At 32.0% G+C, this 12,676-nt stretch overlaps 1 protein-coding gene across 2 annotated transcripts in view; it reads left to right on the top strand.

The window, feature by feature from the left end:
- The window catches only part of LOC143252688 (insulin receptor substrate 1-like), an 88,629-nt gene that overhangs the window by 38,562 nt on the left and 37,391 nt on the right, over positions 1-12,676 (top strand). For both annotated transcript variants that reach the window (XM_076505218.1, XM_076505219.1), the window contains one exon: positions 2,630-2,945. In XM_076505218.1, the coding sequence (XP_076361333.1) occupies positions 2,630-2,945 (316 nt within the window). The remainder of the gene's footprint in view (positions 1-2,629; positions 2,946-12,676) is intronic.

The following is a 12,676-nucleotide window of genomic DNA, read 5'->3' as shown; positions in this document are numbered from 1 at the left end:
GGCTAGAGGGAAGGCAGCTAGTCATCACCACCCACTGTAAATATTTGGACTACTCTCTTACCAATGAATATTGGGATTGACCATCACATTATAACATACCATGGCAGAAAGGGCAGGCAGGTTTGGTGTGAGGAGGATTTGAACTTATGACCCTCAAATTATGAGAGGAGTGCCTTAACCACCTGGCCAAGCTGGGCTCAACAGAAGGAGAGAGACCAGTCAGTTGCACCTTCTACCTTTTTATCTACCCTAATTGAATATCTGGATTGGCTATCACTGATACAGTGCCCCTTCAGTTGAATGCTGGAACATAGTCATCGGCATATCATGGCTCAAACTTTGAACCTTTCAATCTGCAGTTTGGTGTGTAAATGACTCATTCATGCATGACTCAGAGAAACTCGCTGAAAAAATACTTATTTTGAGTAGTACTCTTGTGCATTACCAGCAATCTTTCCAAGTGATTGTGGGTAGTGAGTGTATTTTTCACAGCTTCAGGGTGCATAACAACATTTGCATCAATAAGTTTGAAGCATTTCTCAAGCACATACACCACCCATTGAACTGAAACCTATATTCTAGCAAAGCTCTAAGTATTATTAAAATTTTAAACATCACAAGAAAATTTCTCAGCACAGTGAAACAAGTAAATATTTAAGTTTGAAATTTAACAATAAGATAAACTGTTTCAAAAGTAAATTCAAGTTTATACAAAAGAGAGATAAAACTATTATAAAAACTATTTGGGGGCAATGCTTGTATCAAATGCAGCTCTTCTACCATCATAAGTACTAAAAAGTCTTTCAGGTTTTCATTTGTAAGTTTCTTCACAAACTTTTAAGAACACTGGTGTGTATTCAATAGTAGGTCATTGTTATTGGTGAGATATTTAGCCATTTCAACTTATTTGCCATCTTTCATTCTGTAAAAACAAACTGTAGCATGTGTATAGATTTTTTCAGAGGTTGGTGGTGTTTAACGTACAGTCAGTAAACATTGCTGTTAATGTATATCTTAAGGATTCCACATTCACATTTCCAGGGACAACTGTAGCACTTAGTAATTAATATCTTAGGAAATAAAATTAATTTGACTTTTTATTTCAAAGTGTTTTAAATATTGTTTGGTAAATTTATGAAATTTGGACTTTGCCAAGTGTGTACTTGGTTGGTCCATTCTATGTTCACAAAATATGGCAAGCTTTTAGTAAAGTGTGCTATCCTGTCACACACAAGTTTCTTAGGTGTGTTATAAAAATACATGTACTCGAGGTGTGTCTGTGAATTGATAGTATTAGTGTGACTCAGGCTGTGACAAGTTTAAGTTGATATTCATGTGAAGAGTGAAATACTATTCTCCAAGGTACAATGTGCATAACCTCTAAAATGCATCTCTACAGTTTTGTTTTCAGTATTTCTGAATATTGTATCTGATCTACTCTTTTCTACTGCAAACTGTTAAATCTACAGTGTTGGGTACAATGAATAGGTGATAACTTTGGAATCAACTGGATAGTCTCATATTGAATGGCACTCTGTAAAAGATCATAGCAAGCACACTTGACCCCCATCTGTGCACATAGGGTTAAAAAGTTGTCGTCATTTGTGCACTAAATTGTATTGTAATATTTTGAAAATTCCAAAGTGAAAATAACTAAATTTAATATATTGTCCACTGTTTTAAGTTATTCTTGTATTATTTGGAGCATGTTGTTAAATATGTCTTCACCAGTCTTTAATTTAATATTACTGATGCCTGTTTGTGGAATTAGAAATAATAGTCATTTAATTATTAGTAGTGACATAGTCAGATACTTTTCAGTGTCACTTTTAACAGAAGAATATATATCTATATTGTTATAGGTGCATGAAACAAGAAAAAGTGTGAAGTTTTGCCTTATTCATCATATATCATTTGCTAAACCTAAAATACTTCTGTTCATGGTTAATACATTAGAAAAACTGAGCATAATGTTATAATACTTTAAAAGAAAATGTAGCACACTTTTGTGTTATCTTTTAGATTAGCTAAAACACTATCTGTACGAGTAAAGCTGTACAGTAGAACCACTCTTTTGAGTTATTGTTAGGTTGTCTGAAACTTTCTAAAAACATTCACCGTTTGTTTAAATTTGTGTTGTAGAACCAGTCATATTTTAGTCAGCTGAAACTATGCAGAAAAGCACTCACTTTGTGAATAAAACTGTGCAGTTTTATTTGGAGTAATTGGTTCAAACAATTAAAACATTCACTATATTAGCTATACTGTGTATTGTGACTAACTTGTATCCTTTGGATTAAGTGTTTATTGAAGTTGTGTGATAAGTATTTCAGCATAAGTGTGTGACTTGATTTTTTTTGTATTTTATATTTTTAAAATAAAATAATATAAAAAGAAATGTTGAATAGCATTGCTTATCTAATTCATTTTATTCATTACATATCAAGCGTAAGGCCAAGTATTAAAATTTATAAAATAGCTCAACCTTGAATTTATAATAATAATAAATAATGTCATGCCTATTACATGATTTCCTTGCTGATAGAAATATTTCAAAATTCCAAATGTCTCAATATTTATGTTTTCATTTTTGCAAAGTTATGGTTGTTGTTTTTGTATTTGATACTAGACAATGAAGAAGAAATTCTTTGTACTGAAGTCAGAATCTGCTTGTAGTCCAGCAAAACTAGAATATTATGACACAGAAAAGAAGTGGAAAGCAGGAGCTCTCCCGAAACGGAGCATTATCCTCAAGACTTGTTTCAATATTAACAGAAAATTTGATGCACGACATAAATTTGTCATAGCCCTCTATACAAAGGATGACTGTTTAGGGCTAGTGGCAAATAGCCAAGTGGAGTTAGAGGAATGGCTCACTACACTCTTGGAACTCCAGCATTATGGAAGTAATGCAACTGGAGACAGCAAACCCAAACCTTATTTTGGTAAGACAAAAATTAATCACGTTAATATATAATGTTTTGTAACACAGTTTGCATACAAGTCTTTTACTACTACTATTTTCTGCTGATAATTTTTGCTTGTAGGCTTTCCTGTTTTATTGAACATCTACATTTTATTTATTGCAACCTTTATGGTTTAATATGCAAGCTTTGTCTTTCATAGTCAAAAACATCAAGTAATTTCTATAAATAAGTTCTTGGTTTGAAAGTTGTACATTGTACTAAAGATAATATGCAAATACATTACACAGTGATTCAAACAGCTTTTGAATTTTGTAACAATGCATTGACCTTAATATACATCATTTTGTAGGCCCAGAGTTCTTATAAAACCATTATGTATTTTGATAATTTTTGAATTTTATTTTTGTTTCTATAGTGTGCAATCATTTTATGAGCCACAAATATAGTTTATGTCAATTTAGGTATTCTTGCTTCTCAATTATTATTCTCTTACCTTTTGATGTCTGAGTAGAATATGAAGAATTTTATTTTCAATAAGTAGTATATTCATCAACTTTTGTTTATGCAAAAATACAAAGCACAGAATACCAACTTTTGCTATAGTTCTTGGAACCAATTTATTATAGAAGTGATAACATTTTAGTTACGCCCATGTACTTTTAAAATGCTGTCTAACCCAGAACCTCCTATGGCATCTTTTTGTTCTACTTGTATGTAAAACATTATTCCTGAAATATACATGTAGACATATTCTCAACATATATCTTTTGACTGATTGATTTTTTTTGTAACTTTCAACTTGTGTACATTAACTAAAAGTAATTTTGTGATTTATAAAAATGTGGATTATTATATTAAAACCTTGTATCACTTATTAAGTGGAGCTGTACGAATATATCAACAGTAAAATTTCAACAAACAAATTATATACACACACACACACACACACACAAATTGAATGCCTGTTGAAATAAGCTCAATAAATTAATTTATTTTGTGTATGACAGATAGTTGCTTTCATTTTGCCTTTTAATTTACTTGGTTTTATATCTTATTGGATGCCATAAAAAGGTATAGTTAAGCAAGTATTCATAAGACATACCGTCAAAAACTCGTATTGATCTCGTATTTCTGTAGGGAAAAGACTAGAATTTCATGCACTGAGCAACCAATTGAGTTTCAAGTTTGTGTCATGATGACAGGTTTTTTTTGGGTTTTTTTCCTGTCTGCTATAAATGTCAAGGTTACCTTCAACCACTGACTTCATATAAAGGTATGCTTGTGGTTTCCATGTGTTTGTTCTTAAGTATCAAAAACTTGTTACTGAAGTGCAGTGACTCATTGTTATTGAAATATGCTATTTAGATTGCAGGCTCTGTTGTTATTTTTTCACAGGTTTTTGGATGCCAAGAAAAAGCACTTTGTAAGTTATGATGAGGAATTATATAAATGTCATTCATTTTTTTCTGTTGCTTAATCATTTGTACCTGGTCTTCATTATTTATCTGTATTACTGATTTTTTATGGTTACAATTAAGTAGAGCACTAGCTGACAATTCCACAAATTTCACTGATAAGTTTTTGTCTCTAATGTGGAGAGCAGCTGCCTCTCAGGAGATAGAAGAGAGCTCCTCTGTTGATGTAACCACTTGCTTTGTAGCTGTTTACTACCCTATTGATATCCTATCTGTTGTTTTTTTCGCTACACCATAAGGTACTTTGTTTTCCAACAATCTCAATCACTCTGAATGTTAATTAATACCTTCCATGTTTGCCACATTGGCCTTATTAGTGGAGGTTGATATCCTGTTAACAGAGTGGTGCTGGAGGCTCCATTTATGAACCTGTCATCTGCCTTCCCCTTTTGCTTTACTCCTGACGCACACTATCAGATGATGGCAGTGCCATCAAATTAGTTAGCTTTCTGCCATCCATTGGAGATCAACCACTCAAGGGCATTTCCCTTGAGTCATTGGTATTATGTTGATGGAAATATCTATTTGCAATTTGTTGTTTTCAACAATCCAAAGGAATGATTGTTTTATGACATCCAACTTCATCCTTCATGTGGGAAGCTTGAATACTCCCTCAGCAGTTATACAGAATGTTGTTTCTCATTGAGATAATGAATATTCAACCTTCTTTCTTGCTGTAGGAACCATCTGTGACTGTGATGGCAGATGACTGACCACATGGTCTTTAAGAAGGTGCTGACAGGCTTTTTCTATTTATTACTCTGTGGTTATAATAATTGATTTTATCTTTTAGCACAGAAACCTTGTAGCACTATTTTTACTATATTATAGTTGCATTCATATCAACTAACAGTGTTATAGGTAAAATTTAATTTAACATATTCATAAACTTACAATTGAATTTAGTTAGACAAGCAAACATATCTTTTTTTTTTTATGCCGAAACGTTTTTATGTAGAATGCTTGAATCTACTGTTGCTAGAAAGTTTAATTAGAAACAGAAAGTCAAGTCTATTAAAACTTTAATGCAAAGAACATTGAGAAATTTACTACTGTTTATGTCTTTTCAGAATTGGTAATTTTTTTTTATATTGTTCATCTACTAGAACATTATTTAAAGTAGATATTGCTAAGTATGTGAAGATCAGCCGGTTATTTGTTAACTGTTCATCAATCTGCATTTTAATTTTCTCCCATTATTACCTATTTAGGATTCTTACAGCCCTTAAATGTTGTGGAAAAAAATAGGCAGTTTTTTGTTGTTGTTTTTTTTGCATTTTTCACTGATGTTTAAAGAGAATCAGAAAAATGACATTTTGTATATTTGTCCTTTTAAAATTTAAATCAAAGATACACTGCATGAGTTGTATTTTAGTTGTTTCATATACAATTCAACTAGGATAAGCCTTGATTACCATGTGTGTTATGTCACACATACTAACCAGCATATGTGAAAATCTGTTGATCAAGTTGCATAATGTTTTTTTCAAGAAACAGGTTGTGCTAAATAATGCTATTAATCTAATTGGTTATATGTTCTGTAATTTGTCTTCTAGTCCTAAAAATGAGTGTATTTAGGGTGTAAACTATTTATGTTGAAACAGTATTAACCCAAAGATGAAATGCATTTTTTGAACTACTTGTAAAAGACTAAACAATGCACAAATCACACTAAAAAAATATAAACAAATGTATCACAAACATTGCATTTAATTCTGCTAATTACTAACAGGTTTCCTTAGTAAATTAATTATTTCACCCACTTCTTTTGGCCCATTTTTATTTACTTTGTGTGCTCTGACTGTGGTAACAAACTGAAACATAGAATTAATCAATCTGATGCTATATATATACATATATACATGGATCCTGCAAGTTACAAATAGTATATAAACAAGCTAGTAATTCAAAGGCAAAATTATTTATATTTTACTTGTTATTTAAGCAAAATCAAAGTTGAACTGTCAGTATGAAAATACAAGATTTTGTACACGAACAAAGAAATTGTCCCATCAGAACATTTCACGTGCGAGAGTGTTACCTTTGTTAATAAAAAAAAAATGTGAATGCGCTGCATTACGGATCATGTTATACTAAGCATGAAACTTGAGTATTTATAACCTCATTAGGTCAACAGGTCAGTCACTCATAGCTACATATTTTTAATCATTTGTCAAAACTTATTGCCTAAACTTTTGCTATATTGTAATACAGCATGGGAAGATGAATAATAATCTAAGCATCACTTCTTTCAGACCATTGAAGTTATATTAAAACACTACAAACTTTTGACAAAGGAAAACAAAATCTCATCAATATTTAACTGTTTTGTTTATCTGCATGCAATACTGAAAATATGAAATCTGTAGACAAATTTACAAATAGGAAACCAACTGAGCATTAAAATAATATAGCAGTGTGTATATGGACATTATGTGTACATTAACAATAATTAAAACTTTTACAGTCGAACTGTACTAAATAATAAATTCATTTTAGAATATTAAAAAGAAAAGATTTAACCAAAAAGGATTTTATCTGCAAAAGGCAAATCCTGAAATAAATAAATATAACAGTTAATTGAAATTACAAGAAAGACCTCCCCACAATTACATATTTATCACAACAGAAAACTTGGAATAAATACCTGTCCAGTTGAAAACTAGCTGTAAATGATGCATAACGTAGCCTAAGGACATATAATACAAGAGTCAAGTTTGATTTTACAAATGTGGAATCACTAGGTTCTTGAACTCAGTCTGATTATGAATCTGCAGTTTTATATATATATATATTCTTTTCTTACTTTATCATAATCTAAAAATGTACAAAAAAAGTAAGTACTTATTCACAGTAAAGTAATAAAGTTCAGTAAAATTACACTCGGTAAGTACTACATGTGAATAATAATACTGTGGTTTCAGTTTTACTCTCCCTAGGTTTTAAAAACAAGATTAAAACACCATTCACTTTGTTGCTGAAATTTCCTTATTGTCATATGAAATCAAAACTAAATAGGACCAGAAGTAAACTGCTAATTACCATGCCCAGACAGTCAGTCCGAGTATTGGTGGTTCGCTTTTGGGAAACTGAGATCTGATTGATCAGTCTAGCTTGAGAATTGTAAGTATTTCAAGGTGTGATAAAATGTGACCCATATGAGACTGAGGTGTGAAATGATAACCAGGTCTTGGTATTTGAAGAAATGTGAGCATTTTTAGTGTGCAGTAAATTGTAAACCTATATTACATATGCCTACATTTTGATAATTTAGATATCTTGTACATCTGCATATCCAAGGGATATGATGACAGAAAGCAATTAAAATATGAAGTTGTACACTAATTTCAATATTTTTCAAAGATGCATGTCTGAAAAGTAGTTATTCATGAAATAAACAACTAATGTTATCATTACTGATTTAAATATTGCAAAAATTTTACACTACACATGAAAATCATTCAGTTAAAAATATCAGAATACATACTGCATTCCATTGAGCATTTGAATAAAATTTTAAACAGAAATCTAAACTCATATTCATGATTGATTTGAGACTTAGAATTTAAACAGCTAGCATGTGCAAGCCTATTAAACATTGTTATTATACAGTTTGTAGTGGAACTATGTAACTTGGACTGATTCTGTAGAAAAATAAATACATATACAAGTTATTATTGTTGTCAAGAGCAATAAAGCCATAAAATACATCTTGGTTCCCAGTTTTCAAGAATCCATTTCACTAATAAGAGACTTGTACTTATAAGAATGGTTATTCCAAATAATTATTCTGTTTCAAAAGGGGAGCTGATCTTAGTTTGCTGGTTGATTGTTATCACAGTTCTGATTCAAATCTACTCAACCCAGAAGCCTACTAGGATATCATTCAGTATCTGAGCAGTCTTGTTCTCTGAAACAATGATGACTAACATTCAAATTGGCATTAGTATAAAAAACTGCTTGAATTCGTTTATCCCACTCAAAACACCCAAATAGTTTAGGAAACTATTTAATAAAGATACACCTGCAGAAGCTTGTCCACTACAAATGTGATTTTCACAACCATTACATAGAATTCCTAACTGTAATGTGACTGTATCACTCATTGTAACCAAATGTGCACAGGGTTGGTTCACTGGACCAACTCTCTGTTGGAGAAGGAATGTTGACTGTAATTCTAGATTTAGTATGATGCATAGTCTTACATGAGATGTGGCAAGGTTTCAGTAATATGTACAGTTCTGTTGAAGAACATATAAATAAAACTGGATTTCTTACAAAGTATTTGTACTTAAGATGTGACCTTGAATTCATGATGTCAGTCTAGCTCAGATTGTGACAAGTCATAATACAAGTTGATGTTCATGTGATGAATAAAGTAATTTTGTCCATCTTACAGTTTGTATATTGTATAAGCATAACCTCCAAAATATATATCTATAGTTTTTCAGTATACTCAATTTGGCATTTACTCTTTTCTGTCAGGAACTGTCACTGAATCAGCAGTGTAGGTTAAAATGAATAACTGATTAACCTGACATCAAATATGTAATACCAATTTGAATGGCACTCAGAGAATGTCATGGCATGCACACTTTGACCCCTACCCTAACATATCAGGCTAAGTCTACAGGAGTGATCACATGACCCATTTTATGATTACTTAATTTACACGTGTAATCAGTAGAGAGGTCCTTTATAAAGGTTTTTTCTGGTAATATGGCCTGTCAATGTTGGTTGGTTGATTTGGTGTTATATGGCACAAAGCAGCTAGGCTATCTGTGCCCTGTCAATTTAGAAGACTGGATCTACTTTGAATGTCATATTTTGATCCAAAATTAGGACACAACTAAGTTACAAGTTTCAATGGTTTCTTATTCTGCTGAGAAACTATAAACAGACTTTTCTTTCCAACATAATTAAAAAAAGATAACTTTTGCTCCTGAATGATGAATTTCAATCCTGTTCATTTAATTTTATACAAGAATAATATTTGATTCAAGAGATTTTTCAAAAGCTTATTTGAAACAGAAGCTTTATATCAGTTTGAACCATCCTCAGAATTTTCAGAAAGTGTTTCTTGTGCATAAAGTGTTCTTCTCCTGTTTTTATTCATCATGTTTTGCATGTTTGCTCAAAAAACAGACAAATTTTTAAATGCCTCATTTCTTTTCGTATAACTTCTGGAAACTTCATAAGAAGACATTTTAAATAAAGATGTTTTGTTATGTAATTCCTAAACAAAAACCTTGATGCCCAAGATTTATTAACATGTTGGCTTCCACACAACCCACCAGTGAGACCCGCATGACCCACTAATGAGTTTTCCTCTATTTTATTTTTAAAGGGCCACTTATTGGCTGAGACACAATGGCTACATATACACTATTTCTAAAAAAGTAATTGTAAAATAACTGGTGGGACCCTGAGAAGTATTTGCAAAATAGGTTTGGGAGCCAACATGCCAAAGAAGATAGAAATTATAGTGTGATTTACTTTAGTTACAAGCTAATATGTATAAAACATTCCATAGAAATTGTCAAAGTTTAGTTCTTCAGTGGATTTAATTCTTATTAAAAAAAACAAAACTGGTTTATGTCATTAGGATTCACATCCCACAAGTCTTGTAAAGTGGGACTAAATCTTAAGGTACTTTAAACTGCTCTGAAAAATGTGAAGAACAAAACTCTTCATCTCCCAATAATTTTCTTAAAACCTTTTCAGGATATGAGTTTAATGGAATTCAACAAAATTTGTTATTTTTGACAAATTCAGCCAGTTTTCTAAATTTTGAGTCAGAAATAAATTTTTCAAGATTTGTCATGTGGTTGTTCATAAAAGGTCGATACAAATCTAAACAAAGCTTTGAAATTTACTTCATCGACATACAAGATACAGTCATTTATCCTTAACTAGCTGCGAGCAGTATTATCTTATTTGCTGTTGTTCTAGTTTGTGGCAAGTATGTAATATTCCATTAGTTATCAGTTGATTCAGTTTTTTTATGACTACTGTTACCTAATGCTAGTTATGAGATAATCCAATTGGCTACAAATATTGCTAAATTTTAATAACTACATTTCTTAAGTTCAAGACAAGAAACAAAAGTTAATAGCTGATATTCAACAATTCATCCTTTGGGATCATGAGTTTATTGAAAATCACTTTGTTTGAAGGATTTTGCAGTAGTGTGACAGTGGCTACAAACAACAGGAAGTAAATGATGAAAGAGCACAAATGACAACTGTAGTTTAGAAAACGTAATAAGGGTGAATTAAGAATATCTGTGTAAACTGTGAACAAAATATTTCAAATCTAACAAAAAATTAATATTAACTGTACCAGATTCCAAGTGACCTCTCTTAATTCTGGGTATAGTGATTTACTAGTGATACACCGGTGAATGGTATTGACCCAAATGGTGTAAAATGTCACCATAGTTGTCTGGATAGCAGTTCCTGGTACAATGTTGAAACAACAAAAGTGAATGGATTACTACAAAGAAAAGCTTATTAGATACTATTTGTCAGGAAAGCACATCATTCCTAAATATACTCAGAACTAGGAGGTTGTTACAAATAGGAAGACTTGAAGTCTTGAAGTTAGTTTGTAATCTTTCGTGCCAGGATCCAAATGAACACTGAATCAGTGTGCCAACCAACATAACGGAAGTTGTTCAGAAATCCATTCTCTCAACTTGGACTGTTTTAGTTTGTGATTTTCTATGGTCTTGCTGCAGTCCACAAGTCTCATCATGTCAGTCATCAAAACGTGACTCCTAAAATCTTGCATTGAATATCCTAAACACAGTGTTGTCATGGTTTACCATGTCCATGTCCTATGAGTAATTGTGAGTGTTGCAATACCTGCATGAAATTCATAAAGTTGACTGTGTGGTACTGAATGTAAAAGAATCTTACAGCTTTGTCCAGCGGTTGATATTAAGAAACATCTTACTTCCAAAAAAAAGCGTAAATAATGTAGCACTATGGCAGTTTTGCAGAAAGGGACCTTGGCTGTTCCAACTAGACACTATTCCTTGCCACTCTGCTTGGATTCTTACAGACTGGTTTTTTACATTGTAGGAAGAACTGTTATCTATTCCACGTACATTTATTACCAGAATTTTGTTGCAAGTATTCACTGAAGCAGTCATCCAAGCTAAACGAGATCCATCCTAATCCCAGTAAGCATATAGATGATCGTATATTTTCGGTCATCCAGTGAATCCTCCTGCAAATCATTTGAATAATAGATTTTAACGAAAGAGTGTGATTATTATATTTGTATGGTAAAAAAGATAAACTAATTAATTTTGCCATGATATGTGATAAACTTAAATGTAGCTTTATCAACAAACCTGTAAACTTACTCAGGCGTAATAAAATTACAAACTTACGTGTACGGAAACTGTGTCTTTCTGTTGCACGCTCTAATTATGTGCACGCAAGCGATGTTTTAAAAATGGACGTTAATAGAACTTTTGTGGGTCTTAATTGTTATATCATAAAGTAACAGGTAGTTTATATACAACGGAACATTTTTGTAATAATGGACGTGAGAAAAACACGTGTTTTATGTGAGGTCCGAAAGTTAATATATCAAATAACAAAGTTTATAAGTTGCACTTTCACTATTATCATTTGCTAGAGAGCTAACTTAAATTTCGGCACTTCCGCTTCTGAATACATTATCTTTGTTTTTTGACCAAGACTCTGTACTTTTGGCTATTGTTAAGATTTTAAGAGAGTTTTGAACGGGCACGTTTAACTGTAAAACAACATTTGTTTATATTTATGCACTTATAAGCTAATCCGACTGTCGGTGCGTAAAGGAATAGAAAATCATCATATGTGGACTCAAGACGCACGTTATGAATATCTATACAGTATAGCTGTATGCAGGCGTAAAGCAGTAGTAATATATTCAGGACAGTTTAAAGTTAAAAAGTCGAATTTACAGAAAGGTTTGTATTGAATTTTGTGCAAAGCTACACAAGGGCTAGCCATTCTTAATTTAGAAGTGTAAGACAAGAGGGAAGGCAACTATTCATCATCACCCACCGCCAACTCTTGGGCTACTCTTTTACCAAAGAATAATGGGATTGAAAGGGCGAGCATGTTTGGTGTGACGAGGATTCGAACTCACGACCCTCGGATTACGAGTCAAGTGTCTTAATCGCCTGGCCATGCCAGGCCTTCCTGCAAAGGACAGCTTCACTCAGTATATTATAGTCATAAAGGTTTTTCAATAACAACTCAGATAACTTGTGTT

Source organism: Tachypleus tridentatus, chromosome 6 (genome assembly GCF_004210375.1).
Source record: "Tachypleus tridentatus isolate NWPU-2018 chromosome 6, ASM421037v1, whole genome shotgun sequence".
Lineage (NCBI taxonomy): Eukaryota > Metazoa > Arthropoda > Merostomata > Xiphosura > Limulidae > Tachypleus > Tachypleus tridentatus.
This window is presented reverse-complemented; position numbering and strand designations above follow the sequence as displayed.